Here is a 20,803-nt window from a genome sequence, read left to right as displayed (position 1 = left end):
ATAAAATTGGTATTATTTAGTTGTTTAGAAGTACATGGTAAGTATGGTGAATTCGGCCAAAAAAAAAAAAATCAAAACCAAAAAAACTATTAAATCACTGTCATAAACCCTGAGCTTCCAGCTATGCTGGAAGGGACCTCAAAGATGATGAAGTTACTTCCCATCCCTGTTTTACTGGAATAGAAACCGATTCCAGAAAGCGGGGTGGGGGAAGCAATGATGCATAAAACACGTTTCCTTGGATTCTGAGGCTACACCTTCTTCTCACTGGATCCTGGTGATTTAGCTCCCCTCCCTCACCTGGGTCCCATTTTGAGTGAATTTAGTCCTGAAAAGAGTTATGTTTAGGGAAGATTCTTTTTGCGAAGTTAGAGAGGTCTCCTTCAACTGTGAGTGTAGGTGAGCGTGTCCTTGTGCAAGCTTTTCCCTCTGACTCACAGATAGTCTCTCTGGCGGGTGTGTTTGTCCTGTAGAAACGACGCTCAGGACGGCAAGTGAAGCGCAGAAAATACAACGAGGACCTGGACTTCAAAGTGGTTGATGATGATGGGGAAACCATCGCTGTCCTTGGAGCCGGCCGGACATCTGCCCTCTCAGCTTCTACACTGGCTTGGCAGGCGGAGGTACGGCCTTAAGATTGGGCTGCTGGCCTCGGCTGGACAGTCATTTTGACTACTTGATGGAGCTGTACTGTGGCTCTTTTTTTAAGCGTAAGTTAGATCACCTTAGCTGCTGGTTCTATCCTTCAGGTGGCTTTCTGTTGCACTTAGAATAAAGTTTAGACTCCTCACTGTGCCTAGCAGGCCCCTCTGTCATCACACTCTCCCCTAATTCACCAGATTCATTTTTCAGATACATGGCTTTTCGCCATCTCTCTCATTACTCTCCAGCTAAAAGACTTGCCTCTTTTAATGCCATGAATTAGCAGTTCTTTCCCACCTACTGGCCTTTGCCTGTAGGGTCCCTTTTGCCTGGAATGCTCTTTACCGTATGCTTTACATGACTCTTTCATTTAAAGTAGATCCCTGCCCCTCATCCTAATGTTTATTTCACTCCTGTTTGTTTCTTTCATAGCTCTTATTACAGCTTATAATTGTGTTCTGATTTCTGATTTCATTTTATTTCTTTATCTCTCCGTGAGAATGTAAAAGTCTGATACAGAGTAAATAGCTGTTCCATGAATGGAATCACATGAACTAGTAATTTACAGTTGGGAGTTGGATTACAAATGTGTATTGAGAGTCCACTGCAGGGCCAGGTCCTAGGATACGAGGATGAGTATCAAGGCATGGTCCCTGCCTCCAGGGAGTTTTATCTGGGAGAAGAGGCATATGGCTGTGCTGATATGGTGATAAGTGCAGTCTTAGAAGTCTGTGCTGCTGGTTACAGTGGCTACACAGAAGGAAGAGTGGACAGGAGAGGGAGGTCAGTGTTTCAGGGGAGGCGTTTCTGATGTGGACCACAGCCTCACAGCCTGATGGTCCCAGAGGATGTGGTATGGCAGCTTGATGAGCTCGGCCAGGTGGTGGGGTCTGATTTGAGGAGTGGTGGGAGACGAGCCTGGAGTGGTAGGAAGAGTCATGTTATGCAGGCTTTGGCTGTCAGCTAAGGTATTTGGCCTTCCTTCATACTGTGGATTGAATGAGGGGCAGGAGGCATCGATGGGTTCGAGCAGAGAAGCAGTATGCCCGTATATGCAGTTTAGGAATTTCCATTGGCAGCAGGATCAGGCAGGAAAAGGATAGCGTTAGGACCTGGTACCCCCGATGCTAGAAAGGCAGAGGGTAAATGTGGAGAAGGAGGAGGTCTGTGCCAAGGAGCTTACGGAGGAGGAATCAGAAGCAAGAGAAGAAACAGGCTGTGCATGTAGGAGGCGCCTCGTTGCCGGCAGCACATTCTGAGACACAGGCTGTCTTTTGTTATGGAGTCGCTGTTGCTGACTTGGCAGGATTCATGTTCTGCGTGTGCAGCAATAGCACAGATACCTGTCCTTCCTCCTGGACACTGTGTGGCTGGCTACTGGAGCTCTTGATGCTTTATCTGTGTAAACCACCTTGCCTCCAGAGTAATGCATTTTCACATAATACTACTTTTCAAGCACATAGTTAAGAATAGCCCTTGCAAGACCGCTGTGAAGTGATAGGATTACATTGTTTTACAGTGGGTTTCCCTTCCTTGGAGATTTTATGGTTGGTTTGGTAGTTAAAACACTCTAAAGGATTTTATTTTCTCCTAGTAGCCATTTAGCCCAAGTCATTAACCATATTTCAGTTGTTGTTCTGTCTTCTCCCCTGGTGCCTGAAGCGCAGCATTAGCTGATCAGACAGAAATAGTTCAGGAAATTTATATATATCCTAACAAGGCTCTTTCTGTCCTCTTAAGGGTACAGCAAAGAGAAAGTTTATAGTGGTGAAACATAAGCTGGAATCTGAATTTGCATTAATTACGCCTCAAAAATTGTGACTAAATTTAAACAAGAAAGAGGCCTGATACGAGGTTTTGGCATTGATGTTTAGCAAGGCAGCTATGTGGCTCTGGCTTCCACGCCACAGGGCAGACTGGACAGCCTGCGTGGGGTTGAGCGGATTGCACGGTCAGTGCTCTGTGGAGCCCTCCACTTGCACCTGTTTTACATAGTGGGCTTCCTGGCGGGGGGTGGGGTCTGAACAGAGATTTCCCAGGCCAACACAAAGCCCCGAAATCAGGGATCTCATCTGGGATTCCAAGCAATCCTCAAAGTGCCCTGTGGCACAGAAAATCGGTGGGAGAAGATGAGGCTTTTCCTTCATCCTTCTCCCAAGGCCCTTTGAAAGGGTGTCTGCCTGCTTGCTGGCTTTAGCTTGGGGCAGAGAAGGGTGTGCAGTCAGCACCAAAAAGGCCCCACTGCTACCTCCTTGCTTTCTTTGTAGTGTCTTATCAGCATGCTCAGCCCACTTTTGTGGCTGCTGGCCCCTGTCCCAGCCCCAAATTGCAACCTCAGCAGTGCTTACCTAGTGGTGAGTTGCTAAAAACATCTTTACGCATGATTCAGTCTAACTCAGGACTGGCAGATTAGCACAGCCCTGCTTTGGAGTCTAGAGGCCCGTCCCCTGGCTGGTATATGGGATTAGGGCTGGAAGTATGTTTCCAGCCTGACTGTGACTCTTTGCCTTCTTATTCTTTGTCAAACTGATGTCAGTGCCTGGAACAGAGACAGACTTTCACAGTTGTGGTACATTTAGTATATAGATTTTTCCAAGGCTGTCTCAGTTTTTGCCCCCTACAGTTTGTGTGGTTTGTATGATTTCGCCTTTGAGACAGAAGGACTTGAATGTGAATGAAGCATCCACTCCTGGTGTTCTCCTGTGCTGCCTCCTGCTGCTTTGCAGACAGTACCCTCTGCTTTGTCTGGTCTTTTCCCGTGCCTGGCGAGCTGACCGCAGTTGTTGCCTCCCTCAGGAAGCTCCCTGTACCCCCCTGAGCTGGGGATAAGTGCCCTTCCTTCCTCTGTCTAACTATGTTTAACTTCATCACTGTCCTTTAAACACCTGCCAGTTTTTGTTTCCTTCATCTAAGCCATGAGCTACGTTAGGGTAGGGCTTATAATCTTTTTTTTTTTTTTTATGTATCTCTCTGGCATGAAAGAGCTTCAATAAAGTCAAATTTACATTAACCCCCAGGAACTATTCAGATGAAAGTATGACACTTTCCCTCTTCTGTTTTGTGGAGTATTTATAATATTAAGCCTGATGTCCCCCAGAATCCTCCCACCACTTGTTGGCAGCCTGTGACTGTTCTGATGCATCAGTGCCTCTGCCATTCTGTTCTGAATGTCACTCCTGATTGTTCCCGCCATTAGATTGTAAACTTTTACAAAACAAGCCTCACTTTTTAATTTATCACAGTTTTCACCTAACATAGGTAGTACTTTATGTTGGGTAGTAACTAACATAAAGACTTGCATTCAGTTGTACTTGTCATGTATTTATTTAATATGTGAATAATGAATAAATATGCTTAAAACTTATTACAGAAACAGGTGTGATTCTTAACTCCTGGATTAGAAAGACAAGAGTGAAGTGTTTTTCTCTTTTCTCGGGCTCTTGTTTTCTCCAGTTCTTCATACTGGCATAGTTTCCCCACTGGTGTTCATCCACGTCTAACTCTGACACCGACAACCGTGGGCAGGCCCCTTGGCAGAGCGGCTTCTAGCTGGCATGGCTCTAGCTCTGTATGGCTCTAGCTCTGTACCAGCCCGCGTGATTCACTGCTTAGGCTCCTATGCACTCGGCCCGAGAGGATGGTTTTCATTCTTCCCATTTCTCAGCTGGCCACACCACTGTTCCCCACCCCGCGTCTTTCCTCAGATTGTCTCCTGCCTTTGTTTCCTCTTGGCTTCTGCTGCCACCCATTGTGCTGAGGCCAGTGTTCAAATGACCACAGTTTGCTCTTTTGTCGTTCCCTGCCCCAGGTCCCTGTCCTTCCCAATCCATTACTAGACTCATTTAACCATAATACCAGAGAAGTTTTTGGCTTTTTTCAGTGTCCCACTCAAGAATCTAAGGTGGTTACCTCTTAACTCCTGTTGTAGATCAAAACTCTGGCCTGATTTTTTAAGGAATGTGGCTGCATACTACCTGTCTACCCTCATTTATCCCCACTCCTCATTCTGTGTCATGCTTTTTTCTACTAAGACTGGTTCCTTAGTGTTCGAAGTCTGCATCCTGCTTCCCATATCCTGGTGCTTTTATCCTTTCGGTGCATTTCGAGTTTCCTTCCTGTTTGCAGTCCTCTTATGAGCCACCATTCTTTAGGGCCCAACTAAAACATTACTGTTCTGTGAAATCCAAGCTATTCTTGCTTTCTGCACTCTTGCTGCTGGACTTAGAGTTACTGTCACACTGATTAGAATTTACCACTGGTACATTTCTAAGAAAAATATGTTTTATCTTGCTTTCACTGAGTGTAAGCCCCTGAGACTGGGCACCCTGTTGGATGCTACTTTGGACCTTCCATGGCACTTGGTAAATGCTTGTGTTTTGGAGTTGCTGCTTCTTGCTAGAGCCTTTCCTTACGGCTTGCTGAATAGAAGTGAATCAGGTGGTTGGTTGAGGGTCGGGGGTATGTGGGTTGAAAAATTTTGAAATTTTCCCTAAGAAAATAAATTTTTAATTTCATGAGGTTCTGACATGAAAGTGAATGAGCTAAAATGGTCTGCTTTGAAGGATAATTTGAGAAAACTCCAAGCAGTTGAGAACAGATGGCTGTCATGGAAGTATGTTTGGCAAGCAGATTTGGTTTATATCTGTGTGTATCTGTATACACTGAGTGTTTATACACACATGGTCATGCTTATGCACAATCTCTGTTTAGGGGAAAAAAAAATCCTGATTTTCCAGTTTTCTTCCTACTTTGATGTGTATTTTGGAAACGCTACTCTCTTTTTTCCCTTTTATTAGGATAGGATAAAAACCTGCTGTCAGTATTTTGATGATAACCATTGATTTTTTTTTTTAATACTAGTGTGTTTCCCCCTATTCTTTAACTAGTGCCAAAAAAATAAATTGAAATTTTATTTCAAATACTTAATTTTTACTTGAAAATTTTCTATAATGAAGAATGCTTTAAACCCACCATCCTTTTAATCCTCAGAGTAAAGTCCTGTGCTTTCTTCATCCACATGTTAACATTTCCTTGGATTTGGTCCTAGTTAAAAACTCTGAGAGCAATCAAAGTCCTATCATCGGACCATCTTTTTCTGCTCCTCATGGTAGGTAAGAGTAAGAGCCTATTTGAAGCAACCGGCTGGTGAGGAGAGACAGTTGTTCTTTTAGCATGGGTGTACACGTATGGATGCTTGCTTGCTAGTCTGGGTTATACAGAACTGGGAGTAGGTAGGAAAGGTGCTCAGCAATTATCAAAGTTTAATGCTAATAGACAGCCAACTCATTTCCAAAGCCTCTCCTCATTTGTCCAGGTACTCTGGCTCTGTGTTCCCATAGCACTTGCTTTATACTACTATTCCCATGTTATATTGCAAAATCTCTTAACATTATTTATTCAAAAATATTTATTGAGCACCTACCACTGTTGAGCGCCAAGGACTGTTCTAAGTGCTGGAGATAACATCAAGGAACAAAAGAGACAGAAATCCCTGCCCTCGTGGAGGGAGCCTACAGCAAATGGAAAGGAGGCCTGCAGCATACACACAACCGATCTCCTCCTCCAGATATTTGCCAGATTTTGAACCTACGTGGGATGGAAAGCCAAAGGGCGAAGCCCAGAACCTCCAAAGGGTAGAAATAACTAAGGAGAGGCTGATAATCAATCTGAAAATAATAAAATTGTGTAGTATGTCAATGGTGGTAAGTGGTATGGGAAAAAAAAAATCAGAATAGGCGTGATACAGAATTCAGCAATGAAGCCTGCAGTTTTAAGTAGGGTGGTCAGTGTTGGCCTCACAAAGGTAATATCTGATCCAAGAAGTGAAGGAAGTAAAGGGGTGAGGGAGTCGTGTAGGGTGAAGACTGTTTCAGGCAGAGGGAATAGCAGAGTCCCGGAGGTGGAAACATGCCTGGTGTGTATGAGGGACAGACAAGGAGACCTGAAAGGTGACAGAGGAGATGAGAGGCTGGGTACACATCCTGTGGGCTTCTGTAGACCTTTGGGAGACTTTTGGTTTTACTCCAAATTAAAAGAAAAACATTTTAAGCAGTTTAAGCAAAAGAGTGACTTAATAAAAAGGGCCATTCTGAACGTCGTGTTGAGAATGGATCAGTGGGACAGGAGTGGACACAGGGAGACTACTTAGGAGGCAGTTGGGAATAATCTGGGTAAGAGATGAAGGTGGTTTAGAACAGGGTAGAAGCAGAGGAGGGGGTGAGAAACGGCTGGATTCCTGGTGTACTTCAAAGGTAAACTCAACCGGATTTCTTGGCTGATGAGACAGGGTGTGTGGAGAGGAAAGAACAGAGTCAGGATTACAGCAGGATTTTTGGTTTGAACATCCAGAGGGATAGAGTTCCTCTTAACTCAGCTGGGGAAAACTGTAGGTAGAAGGGGTGGGGGTGGGGGGTTGGCTAAGAGACTAGGAGTTTAGTTTGTGGACACCTTGGGTGTGAAATATCTCTGAGATATTCAAGTGGAGATGACAAGTAACAATTAGATACAAGAGTCTGTAATCATAGGAGAGGATAAATAAATATGGCAGCCAACACAACGTAGCCAGTATTTAAAACCATGAGACCAGATGAGATCACCAAGAGAATGAGTATAGATAAAAAAGAAAAGAAAGCCCAAAAACTAGGCCCTAGGGAACTCCAAAAATAAGAGTTAGTGTTGGAGGATTCTATTCTCAGATAAGGGTATATAGTAGGGCATGGCAGGCCAACACTTGCTGCAAGGGGGGAAAAAAGATAAATTGCAAAGGACATATTTTTAAAGACATTAGATAGCTGTGGAAGCAAGAAGAATCAGATGAACTAAAATTCCAGACAGAGAAGAGCTATTCCTAGATGAGCTGACAGTTGCTGACTGTTTCTCCTCTGGAGGCACTCTGCAATTCTGGGCAGGGGCTGAGGATCAGGCTGGGCCCAAACAGAGACTATTCTGGGTTGAAGAGAAACCATCTGACCCTGCTGGTGATTGATTATGCAGGGCTGGTGAAATGATTGGAAGCTAAAGGAATTCCCAAAACAGGGAGCTTTCGCCTGGAGGCATTTGATGAATTATGGGGTAGCCCAAGAAGTTAGTGGCTCAGCCAGAAGGCAGATTGAAATCTCACAGTCTCACGTTACTTTTAGGAGATAAAATCTCACTAAAAAAGGATGGGTCTACTGCAAAAAAACTGACTCTCCTTTAAGAGAGATTTTTAACCTGCTTGGAATTGGAGACTTCAGGGCTCAGGAGTAAAAAGACCTGCTGGACTTACAGTCAATGACCTTGGACATTCATACTCAAGGAGCAGGTAAAACAAGAGATGGACTGAATCTTAACAGTAACCCAGTCCTGACCCAACAGTCCCTGATTGGACCAATGGGGCCCACTCCTTCTCCCTGTTTGTATAAGAGAAAATAGGAAACACTTGTAGTAGAAGATACTGTTTGGAGCTGCTAAGATTCTTTTATTCACACTATTCACAGTACTCATCATACAGTAAAAAATTATTAGGCATTCGAAAAGGCCGGCAAATTGACTGAAAACCAAGAAAATAAATATGTTAATAGAGGCAGACCCCAGGTGATCCAGATAACAGAGTTGGCAGAAAAGAACTTTTAAATAACCATGATTAATATGTTAAAGAAATTAGAGGAAAAGATGGACAAAGTAAGTTCTAAAGTAAAGAATTCCAACAGAGAATTGAATCTATAAAGAGAATCAGATCAACACTGTAAAACTGAAATTTTCAATTTATAAAATTCAGAACACAGTGGATGAGTTTCAAAGCAGATTAGATACAGTAGAAGATAAGATTGGTGACTTTGAAGACAGATCAACAGAAAGTTTCTAAACTGACACACAGAAAAAAGAATGGAAAGAACAGAGCAAAGCATAAACGGATAAAGAGACAATTGGGGTGCAGTGAAAAGGACTAACACATACATATCTGATTAGAGTCCTAGACATGGAGGAGAGAGTGAATCAGAGGAGTGTTTGAAGATAAAATGAATGGCGAGAAATTCCCATAAACTGATGAATATATCCGCCAGTACATTCAATGTCAGGTAACCCCCAAGCAGGAATAATGTAAAAAAGAAAACCATACTAAGCATATCTTAAACTGTAGAAAACCAAATACTGAAAGAACATCTTAAAAGTCAGTAGATAAAAACTGGCAGCTAATATTATATTAAATGGTGCAGTATTGAATACTTTCCCTCTGAATTTGGGAGTAAGAAAAAGATTCTCTTATTCTCATTTATATTCAGAAATACACTGGAGGTCCTGGCTACTGAACTAAGGAAAAAGAAAAAATACAGGACTTCCCTGGTGGCACAGTGGTTAAGAATCCGCCTGCCAATGCAGGGGTCACAGGTTTGAGCCCTGGTCTGGGACGATCCCCCATGCCTTGGAGCAACTAAGCCTGTGCGCCACAACTACTGAGCCTGCATGCCACAACTACTGAAGCCCATTCACCTAGAGCCTGAGCTCCACAACAAAGAGAAGCCACCTCAATGAGAAGCCCGTGCACCGCAACGAAGAGTAGCCCCTGCTCGCTGCAACTAGAGAGAGAGCCCACGTGCAGCAACGAAGACCCAATGCAGCCAAAAATTAATTAATTAATTAATGAAAGAAAAAATACAGGCGTGCCTCATTTTATTGCTGTTTGCTTTACTGCATTTCACAGATATTGCACTTTTTTTTAAACAAATTGAAGGTTTGTGGTAACCTTGTGTCGAGCAAATGTATTGGCACCATTTACAATATAGTAAAAAAAACAAAACAAAACTATTTATATAAACAAGCAACATCAAATCAGGAAAGGAAAACTGTAAAATACCATTTATAATAGTATAAAGGTATTAGATACCCTGTAATAACTCTCAGAGGATACAAGCCTTCTATATGAAAAACATTGCTGAAAGAAATTAAAGAAGACCTAAATAAATAGAGCAATATATGACATACATATATTCAATATTGTGAAGATGTCTATATAGTTCAGTCCCAGTCAAAATCTAAGCAGGGTGTTTTTCTGATAGAAATTGATGATGGAAGTACAAAAGACCTAGATTAGCCAAGGCAGTCTTGAAAAGGAAGAACTTTTCCAAGAAATTGGAATACTTACCATAATCCAGACTTTGTAACCAAGCCACAATGAAGACAGGGTAGTGTTGCCATAAGAACAAATAGACCAAGGGAACAAAATAGAGTGGTATGTACTGCCCAGCATGGCTTGTACTTAGCTGTGCGTGGCTATTAAGCACTTGAAATATACCTAGTCTGAATTGAGATGTGCTGTAAGTATGAAATGCACAGTAGATTTTTAAAGAGTTAGTGTGAGAAAAATAATGTAAACTATTCCATTAATAATTTTACATTGATTACATATTGAAATGATAATATTGGGGGTATATTAGTTTAAATAAAATATCGTTAAAGTCAAGTTCATCTGTTTTTTAATGTGGCTACAAGAAGATTTACAACCACGTATATGGCTTAGTGAATGACATTGGTGGCAGCAAAGCTTCCTTAAACAGAACACAAAAATACATAAAAGATTGATAAGGTGGAATATATAGAACTTCTGTTCATCAGAAGATACATTTACAGGTTGAAAATGTAAACCATAGATTGGTAGAAAATGTTTGTATGGGTTGTGACAGAGGACTCTTATTGAGAAATAAAGATATATATTAAACTCTCACAAATATAAAGAACTCTTGCCAATCAGAAAAAAGGACAATTTTTTAAATAGGCAAATGACTTGAACAGGAGCTTCACAGTGAGGATCTCCATATGGCCAGTAAGCATATGAAAAGATGCTCAGCATCCTTAGTTATCAGGGAAATGTGAATCAAAGAGATGATAATGCACATCCACTGGGAATGGCTAAAATTTTCAAGACTGACAGTATCAAGTCAGTTGCAACTCCCATACACTGCTGTTGGATGTAAAAATTGTTACAGCCACTTTGGGAAGAGTTCTGACAATATCCATTAAAACTAAACACGGGCTTCCCTGGTGGCGCAGTGGTTAAGAATCCACCTGCCAATGCAGGGGACACGGGTTTGAGCCCTGATCCGGGAAGATCCCAGATGCCTTGGAGCAACTAAGTCCATGCACCACAACTACTGAGTCTGCGCTCTAGAGCCCGCGAGCCACAACTACTGAGCCCACATGCCTAGAGCCTGTGCTCCGCAGCAAGAGAAGCCACCTCAATGAGAAGCCCACGCGCCACAACAAAGAGTAGTCCCCGCTCACCGCAACTAGAGAAAGCCCACGCGCAGCAAGGAAGACCCAGCGCAGCCAAAAATAAATTAATTAATTTTTTAAAAAAAAGCTAAACATATAACCAACCTCATAACCTAGCAATTCCACTCCTGTGTTATATCCAAGGTAAATGAGTGCATTTATGTGAACATTGAAAGCAACCCAAATATTCCTCAGCAATAGATTGGATAAATAAAAGGTGGTGTATTTATACAATAAAATACTACACAGTAATACAGGAGAATGGACCACACACAATATGATTCCATTTACATGAAACAATAATAGGCAGAACTAATCAATGGTGGTAGAAGTCTGAATAGTGGTTACTTCCAGTAGGGGCAAGAGGGTCTTCCAGGATGTTGGAAATGTTATATAACTTGATCTTAGTGGGACTTAAACTTCAACAACTGTACACTTGAGATCTCTGCATGCTGTATGTATGCCATACCTCACTTAAAGCATTGTGTTAGCATGTCTGGCAGTTCCTTGATGATGAGGACTGTAGCTCATTTATTTCTATAAGACCAGTGCATAAACACAAGGCACTCAATAAATCATGTGGGAGAAATTTAGGAAGGAAATGAAGTAGGAAGTTAGGAAGGAAGTTGGTTCATTAATCTAGTTTCTTGTCACCCAGCCCCTGTTCCTTTGTTCGCCGTCTACCTGTCATAGTCAGAGCTCTGTTTGGCTGCAAGGTTGGGGTAGTGATTTTACTGCTCAGGAAAGTACATCTAGCTTGGGCCCTTTGCTGTTACCCGTCTGTACAGTAGAAGATAAGTCCAGGTATATGGAGAAGGGGGAGACTTTTTAATCACATGATGTAGATTAAGAATAATGCTTTATCTTTCCTTGTGTATTTCCATCTGTGTCTCTTTTCCTCTTCCTTGTTGTTTAGCATTCAACCAGTATTCACTGATCACCCACTGTTGCCTGGCTTTTTCAAGGTATCTAGCTACATTTGTGAGTAAAAGAAATAAAGATCCCTGCCCTCACAAGGCTTATATTGTGGTGGGAGAAGACGGGCAATCCACAGTAAACTGCCTCCCCCTCCTTTTCTTACTTGTGCAGAAGAATCAAGCAGAAGAAACATACTGACAGGAAAACAAAAGCTTAGTCTGTATCCCGCACCATCCTTCTATTGTATGGTAGGCCCAGTTCACTTGTCTTCTGGTTGAGCAGTGGGAAAAGACTTGTCATTTTGGATTAACTTCACAATGCCATGTGTCCACGGGGACGTAATAAATATTTGTAGCCTTTGGGAGCATCTGTCAGTGCCTGCTGATTCCCATACTTCTTTTCTGCCATCCGCCCTACTCATCTTTTTTTACCATCACCTTTCTGGGAGAAGCTTCATTTAAGTTCTTAGAAGATATGTTTTCTGTAATGGTATGACTTTGGGACAGTTGAGCCCTGAATGGGCAGTGAGATGCAGCATTAACCATCCTTTTGGAAAGTTCTGATAAGGAACCCAAATAGTTATTTTGAGAGTTAGGGTTGTTGTGATGAATGGTCTTTTCATATACTGTTCTAAATCTCATATTGTGATAAATACTGGATCTGGTAAGGTTATGTAGTGCATATGAAACGATGGAAATAAAACTGCTCAAATAAAGTCCGAGGAAGAACATTTAACAGGAGAGTTGTGACCCAATGCATCCTTTTTTTTATGTCCATCAAAGGAAGAAGACAAATAGACTTTGGTTTATTAATACAATAGAATATTATACAGCATTAAAATTGAATGGCTAAAGCAACATGAACAACATGGATGAATATTGGCAATATCATATTACGTTAAAGAAGATTGCATCCACCATGACACCCTTTATATAAAGTTAAAACAAAATAAAATTTTAAAGAAATATTTGTAGATCCAGTGCATCCTTTTTTAAGTGCAGATTTTTTTGTTTAAGTCAAATACTCTGTAGAAAGAGATTTCATGGCGATTAGGAAACGTTGATGTGTATCTAGGGCAGAAAGGAAGGAATTAATTTGTTTCCGGTTGGGATTTGTAGTCAGTGGATGATCAGTGAAACAGAAAGCCATTTCCAGGTACAGAGGGGAAAGATGGTACAATTTAGTAAAGAATAGTTATACTTTGCATTTGCATAGCGCTTACTGTCCAAAAAATGTTTTCACATGCCGTTTTATCCTCCCAGTAACCCAGTGAGATACGTGTTTTTAACTCCTGTTTTAATAGACTTGGAGCTAAGTGGTGTTAATTGACTAGCCCAAAGTCAGTAGCTGGACTGTGTCAGAATTGGGACCCTCTGATTCTAAAGCCCCCAGACTCTTCTGTGTTAGGCCTTTCTGAAAATTTATGCAGCAACATGTAAGCAGTTTTGGCAGAGAAGGGAAGTCTTAGGGTCAATTTTAATGATGCTAAAGGCAGATCTGAAATGAAGAATCTGAAGCAAATCAAGAAGCAGAATAACTTCCCTGCTCACTTGGGAGGGGAAGGTGATAGAGTGTTATGCCCAGAGGTTAGAATGTGTGTGATCTTTTGATCACTCTGTGGGCTGATAGGAGGGAGACCTCAGTACTCAAAGGTGAACTTTTGGAGAAAGTAGTGCCTATTACAGTATTTCTTCTAGAATTATTTCATGGCTCCTGTGGTGCCGTAATTGTCTCTCTCTTTAACCTCCATCTCCAGGAGCCTCCAGAAGATGACGCAAACATCATTGAGAAGATCCTGGCATCTAAGACTGTCCAGGAGGTTCGTGGCTGATGTTTCTGGCTTGTATATCACTAGTGCAGTTTCCACCCTCTGTGGAGAGATGTTTCTGGAGTGGTCATTCTTGGCTGGACTGAGAGCTAGGCAAGAGCACTATTTGGCTAGTTGACACTTACTTTCACCTCCATGAAAGATTTTAAGACATAAAATTCTGAAATATTTGAGTATGGCCCAAACCGATGTTTTTTTTCCTTATGATCCTAGCAAAAGGTATTGATCCTTTAGTTGCCATAGCCCACTGAAAGTCATCAGAGGGCCAAGAAGAAGACATGGGAAAAGACTCGCAATGAAAACATCTTTTCCTTTCAATATCTCAGGGCTGTGTAGAGAACCTCTAGAGAAAATTTCTGGCATGAAAGAGTATGCCGGTGCCAGTGAAGGCATAGTTTCATCTTTGCCTCAAGTGTTTATGAAAGTACACTTCCTTACTTTGAGAGTGAACATCACTGGAGTTTGTGGGGGACGGTTGGGAGGACGCCGGAAATGCATGTTCTCACTTCTGCAGCAGCTCTCAGAGCCCTGGGCCAGTTTGGCTTTATCAGCTGAATGCTCTCCCAGCCTGGACCTAAGAATGACACCAGGAGGATCATTTTTGTTTTTTTCTAACCTTATAGCTTACTGTGTGTTCAGCCTTTAGAAAGCCTGCTCCAGACCTGTCAGAAAAAGACCTGGGAAAATGAAAATGTCCTTGAGAAATATGTTCTAAAACCAGGAAGAAGTATTGATTTACCTTTTTCGTTTGACACATAAGGGTGATCCATGGGGATCTGGGCTGATAACTACTTGCTTTTGGTTACAGGTTCACCCGGGAGAACCCCCATTCGACTTGGAACTGTTCTACGTCAAGTACAGGAATTTGTACGTCTATTTAATGTATTATTTGTATGTGTATTTTAAATGAATAGAACTTTCTTCTTTCATCACACCATTATCTTTTATATTTTCCAAGAACGGCCCCTAAGGCATGACCCACAGACCTTGACTGGCTCAAGTTCACCTTAGTCGGCAGTGCTTTACTTTGGCTGCGTATAGAATCACCTGGAGAGCTTTTTAAAACTACTGAAGTCCTTGCTGCACTCGAGACCCATTGGCTCATACTCTGAGAGTAGTTCTCAAGGATTGGTGTGTTTTAATATATATTTTTGTGTGTGGTACGTGGGCCTCTCACTGTTGTGGCCTCTCCCATTGCGGAGCACAGGCTCCAGACGCGCCGGCTCAGCGACCATGGCCCACAGGCCCGGCCGCTCCGCGGCATGTGGGATCGTCCCGGACCGGGGCACGAACCGGTGTCCCCTGCATCGGCAGGCGGGCTCTCAACCACTGCGCCACCAGGGAAGCCCAGGATTGGTGTGTTTTAAAAACTCCCTCTGCAGTTCCCATTTGCACCCAGAGTGGAGAACCACGGTCCTATAGCCTATACTTTTCTACCCACTTGGGTTTTTCTTTCTTTCTCTGCTGTGTGCCCACTTTCACTAATGTGCATTAACGATGGCCTGCCTACACCTGCCCTCCCTCTGCTCTGAGCCAGTTTCTCTAGAAGCCACAGAATTGCTTGGAATTGCTGCATTGTTTTGTATTCTGTTTTTGTCCTGAAGGGCAAGGCCCTTCTAAGCCCAGTCTACAGCAGTTCCACAGCAAGTCACTCCACTGCTGCTGTGTTAGACGGTCACCTGGTTATTGAAACACTAACGCTTGATGGTTTGTGGTTCTATGCTTGTCTCACAATTTGTGTGTCTTTGGATAGCTCCTACTTACACTGTAAATGGGCCACAATGGAAGAACTCGAAAAGGATCCTCGCATCGCACAGAAGATCAAGCGATTTAGGAATAAACAAGCCCAGATGAAGCACATTTTTACTGAGGTGAAGCAATGTTTACTAATTTGATCACTGCTTTTCTTGCAGTATTAAATACCAGGTTTAAGTTTCTTAAAGTTTAAGTCCCGTGTAGATGTATTGCTCAGGTGCCTGCTGATTTGTGGCAAGATTTGTCCAGATTTAAGCCAAAGAAAACAAATTATCCACCAAGGAATAAGGATCAAACCTTATAAACTGATAACTCATAAGAACGTGCATCTAGGTCACGTTCTAGGGCAGAATGTACACACAGAAGGAATGTGCACACAGTTCTTTTCATTTCCTCCTCTCCCCTCCCCAAAAGGGCAATTCCAAGAAGACTTAAAGTTAGGGTGTAAAAAATAAAAACAAAGCTAAAATGTTAGAAAATAAGTAAATAAATATATAAACTTGGGTATTTCTAAGTGTGGTACCTACAGCAAGAGGAAGGATTGATGGGTTTGGATATCAAAACATCTGTAGTGCCTGTAAGTTAGAAAATACCACAAATAAATCTTTAAGTAAGTACATAATGTACATAGACGTATTCCCTAATTACGTACATGCACACATACATACAAGGCATACATTCTTCTTATTCCAGTATGGAAACCTTCTTTATATTTGCATACACACATGCATGATACACATACAAATAGCTTTAATGATAAGAAATGCTATTATAGTTCAAAAAGAAAAATACAAAATCCCAAATAGAAAAAAATGGACAAATTAATGGGGAATTCAGAAAAGAGGGGAAAATTACTTATCAACCATACAAAAATGTAGTCAGTTTCACTAGCAGTCAAAGAAATGCAAATTAAAATGTGAATCTTCTAGTTTTCACTTATCAAATATTTGAAGGTTTTAAACATAAGTATTTTCCACTGCTGGTGAAGGTGTAGGGAAGAGATGCTGTCGTCGTCACTGGTTGGGAGCATAACTTAGGATGACCTATCAGGAACGCAGGATAACAACAGACATCACGTCTCAATATTTGCCCATCCTTTGTCCCAGCAGTTCTGTTTCCACCATTTATTTTAAGGAAGCTATCAAGTCTTTGTGCAAAGACTTAGCTATGATAAACAGTTGTTTGTATTGGTGAAAAATTGAAAACAAACAAAATGTTAGTTAATAGACACTTGTTAAATTATGATACATCCCACAGAATGCAGTACTGTGCCGCTAGTAAAAATGATATTGGAGGACAATTATTAACGTCATAGGAAGAGGCTTAGTGATGTTAACTATTGTTAGTTGAAAATGTCAAGCTCTTATATGAGACAGTTCCATTTTTGGGGGGTACAAGAGAGAAGAATCACCATAATAATGCATAGAAAACGTCTGAGTGTATGTGAAAATGATGACGTAATTTCCTCCATTTGATGGGATTGTGGTGATTTCTATTTTCTTTAACAGATTTTATACAGATAACTTATGAAGAAAACAATTGTTTTTTTAAATGTAGTCACAAATACTAGACCTTAAGAGTGCACTGAGATGCCGTCAAATTTTAGCAGATTGCTGCATATTCTTACCAATTCATTGTTCATGCTGTACTCCTTTTCTGCAAATGACGAAAAACTACTTTAGGATAATGTCAATAAGTGTTATTTTTGTCCTAATATGGAGTCCTTTTTCTTTAGCCTTAACGTTTGGCCCCAGGCCTCTCCAGGATTGTTGTAAAGCCTTTGAGAATGGTGTTTTATGGCATTGTTCCTCTGTAGAGAATCGGAAAGGAAGGACTAGAATTGGAAAAACCATCCTGAAGCCCTGTTGGATACTCTCCCTCGGTTCCTGGAACTTCTTATTCACGCCTCTATTTTAGCGAGCATTTGCAGTGTAGTGACTTGTTTACGTGTCTGTGTCTTCCATTTTGAGCCCTGTGAGACAGACAGGGCCACGCCTTCCTCATGGTACTTCCTATCTGTGGTACTAGGCGCAGGGTCAGTGCTCAGTCACCACGTGTTTGTGCCCAGGTAAGGGAGGAGGGTTTTCTATGCCACTCCTGCTCCAGACCCTTCAGCACTTCCTGTTGTCTTGGAATAAAGTCCAAACTACTTAATGTAGCCTACAAAGCCCCATGAATCTGGTTTCTGATTTATTCCCAAGGGAATGATTTTTTCCCCCTTGGTTGGGAATAGAAAATTGTGTTAGGATGTGTAGAAATACTGTAATGGGAATTCATACCCTTGGGGAAGGAAAGGCTTTTGAGGAGATTGGAGGCCGTCATGAAAGGAACGAGGAGTGAGAGTGGAGAGTAGTTGCTGTAACGCTACCTTCAGTCTTGACCTCGTCAACATTTTTGTTAATAACTTGCGTAAATGATATTCTTATGAAATAAATAATAACCTAGTTTTGAATAGAGCTTCCTCATACCCATTATTTCCAGCCGCTTTATGAGGTAGCCAGGGGCGCGTGTGAAGGACAGTGGGGTTGGAAAGGCTGTGAGTTCCCACGCCCCACAGGGCTGGAGGCCTATGAGACCCTGACTCCTCAACACCAGACCCAGTGCTGGGAGAATAAGTGACAGAATCAAAGTTCAGGTTTACCTGGACAGGCGAGGATGAATGAAATAATGAAAATGGCAATAAGTAAATGTAATGTCACACATAGGTATTTTAAAGATCTTTACAACTTTGGAGTGGGGAAAATGACCTGATAGCAGTTTGCCTTGGGCAAATTGCAGTAGCTCCTTCAGACTCAGTATCCTCCGTTTATGTAAATCAGTACTAATACTATCACCCTCACAGACTACCTGGGAGGATTAAATGACACAGTGTTGATAGCAGTGCTAAGCATGGTGCCCGACCCATAGTCACTATTCCACAAAGGTTAGCTCTGCATCACCAAGGGATCTAGAAATGTGGCATCTGAAGAACATTGAACACCTGGGGTTAGGGAGGTGTTCCGATAGGGACGAATCAACTTGGTTACTGCTGCTCTAGAGGAAGCAGTTCACACCAATGAGTCAGTTACAGGAGGAACATTAGGCTGTAATTTAATAGTAATAATGATAAAGATCATGATGCTACTACTGAACAGGCAGAAGTAAAGCTGTCTTGGCAGTGGGTCAGGTCTCAGAGGGCAGTAAATTCCTGAACACGAGGATAATTGAATCCGAGGGTGGATTTGCAGGGATGCTGTAAAAAAAAAGTGTTCCTGCGTTGATTGGAAGATGAAACTAGACAGCTCCTAAAGTGCCTTCTAGCTTAAGGGGTAATAAGAACATTCCTGCACTTCAGGAGGAGGGCTTCTGGGCAAGAAAGACCCGGGTAAATGTTCTGATTCACCTGGCTTTGCAACCTTGTTCACGGTACTTATTTAACCTCTCTGAATCAGTTTTCTCATCTGTAAAGATAATTACGACACCTGCTACTCCATAAAGTAGCTTATAGGCTAAAATGAAAGCGCTGGACACACATTAAATATTTCTAAATCTTATTATTTTGTAAGTACGCTTTTTTTTTTTTGAAGCGTAGTGTGTTTAACAGTAAGCAGTCCTAAGGGTACAGCTCAGTGAATTTTTGCAAAATAAACACTCCTGTGTAACCAGCACCTAGATCAGGAAATAAAACATTATCAGTACCCCTGAAGCTCCTTCCATGCCTCCTTCCAGTATTAACTGTTATTATTATTGGTATTAAGAAGAAAAACAAACTGTAATTCTGGATTTCCGAGGGATATCTCTGGAAATCCTCCTTGTGCTGATTTTTGCTCAGTACTGTAATGACCGACAGGAAAATCTCACCCTGGTGGGGCAACCTGTAAGGTGGGGTCGTTTCTTTAAATTCAGTCTTGAAGAGGAGGATTTGGGGACAGTAAAGAAATGTCAGTGAGGTGACTTCTATTTTCAAGCAAACCTTTTCATTCTGTGTTTCCCGCCCAATAGGGGCCAGGGTTGGGGGGGGTCACTTAAAACACTGGATGATGGGTTGGAGGGATGGGGGACACTTCTTAGCTCTTCTTTTTTGTTTGCCTTAGCCTGACGAAGACTTGTTCAATCCAGACTACGTGGAGGTTGATCGCATCTTGGAGGTGGCCCACACCAAGGATGCAGAAACCGGAGAGGTGGGTATTTTGCTGTTTCGACTCTTACAAAGTGTCTTTGCTGCTTGCCGAAGATATTTTGCACGTTTCGTTAGCATGTGGTCCTTGTTCTCATGGCATTCGCGTGCTGTGTTGTAGGGAGGTTTTCATAGGTCTGTCAGTGTAGGACTGATTCCTGTAATGTAGTAGAAAGAACGTAAGTGTCTCTCCCATTTCGCACTAGGAAGTGACGCATTACCTGGTGAAGTGGTGCTCACTGCCTTACGAAGAAAGTACATGGGAACTGGAGGAAGATGTGGATCCTGCGAAAGTTAAAGAATTCGAATCTCTGCAAGTTCTCCCTGAAGTTAAGCATGTGGTAATGTACCCATGTCACTGTTCGGCGCCTCTTGTAACATGTGATTTTAGGAGCTTGGCAATCCTGGGTGTCCCCTGGGCTGTTCTCCTGAGTGGTTTCTGTGGTGTCTTATCATTGGTCACTCCCATTGAAACTGCGGTTCAGGGTATGTTTCTCCCACATCACACTTTGCTAGCACTCAGGTCAGCTTTACATCCGGCTCTACTTTGATGTATGTCACATTTCAGAAGCTTGGCTATGAGCTTTGATTTCTTGGTGTATGGCTGTCAGATGGAGTCAGTAAGATAGAAGGTAAGAAATGCCTGGCTTGGGAAAGAAGCTCAGTAAGTTGTTAGCATCTTTCTTGTTCCTGTTTCTTATCCCTTGCTCCATTGGTGATCTCTTTTCTTCAGTTTTATCCTTTGCCTTTACTCAAGTGGAATATTCTTACAGAGAAGAACTGTCCTTTCTCATAGATTGCTGGGACTTTGCAAAGAAAACATAGGTTTTCAGTACGTTTTTGTTGAATTGGTTTGTTTTTCTGATTCTGGATTATTACCACCAAGCTGCAAAAATGTCAGAGGAGGCAGAATTGGGATAGAGCCCAGTTAAGATGTGACTAACTTGGGAAAAGAATCAGAGCTGTGAAAGAATATAACTATAGACTGGAATGATCATTTTCTATTTTTTTTAAATCACTATTTTTATATGAAAAACTCTTATGCAGTTCCTTATTGTTGTTTTTATATATATCACCGGGAAAGTTGGGACTTCAAAGGCAAGACTTTGACACTGAACTTAGATCCCTGTCGGAGTCCATCCAAAAGCAGTTTTGCTTTTGTTTCTTGGCTCTGAAGGGTATAGAGGTATCTTGAGATGTGGAACTGTGATTAGAAACCTGTGTATTTTACAGTGTTTGTCTACATTATTGAT

General features: G+C 41.9%; 1 protein-coding gene across 2 annotated transcripts in view; it reads left to right on the top strand.

Annotated features, from left to right (window-relative positions):
• The window catches only part of CHD6 (chromodomain helicase DNA binding protein 6), a 208,879-nt gene that overhangs the window by 96,285 nt on the left and 91,791 nt on the right, over positions 1 to 20,803 (top strand). For both annotated transcript variants that reach the window (XM_024742930.1, XM_024742931.1), the window contains 6 exons: positions 474 to 623; positions 13,568 to 13,630; positions 14,448 to 14,506; positions 15,393 to 15,510; positions 19,468 to 19,554; positions 19,757 to 19,891. In XM_024742930.1, the coding sequence (XP_024598698.1) occupies positions 474 to 623; positions 13,568 to 13,630; positions 14,448 to 14,506; positions 15,393 to 15,510; positions 19,468 to 19,554; positions 19,757 to 19,891 (612 nt within the window). The remainder of the gene's footprint in view (positions 1 to 473; positions 624 to 13,567; positions 13,631 to 14,447; positions 14,507 to 15,392; positions 15,511 to 19,467; positions 19,555 to 19,756; positions 19,892 to 20,803) is intronic.

The sequence above is a fragment of the Neophocaena asiaeorientalis genome, unplaced genomic scaffold (assembly GCF_003031525.2).
Source record: "Neophocaena asiaeorientalis asiaeorientalis breed wild unplaced genomic scaffold, Neophocaena_asiaeorientalis_V1.1 scaffold82, whole genome shotgun sequence".
NCBI classification, from domain to species: domain Eukaryota; kingdom Metazoa; phylum Chordata; class Mammalia; order Artiodactyla; family Phocoenidae; genus Neophocaena; species Neophocaena asiaeorientalis.
Note: the sequence above shows the minus strand (reverse complement) of the source record. Positions and strands in the feature narration are given on the sequence as shown.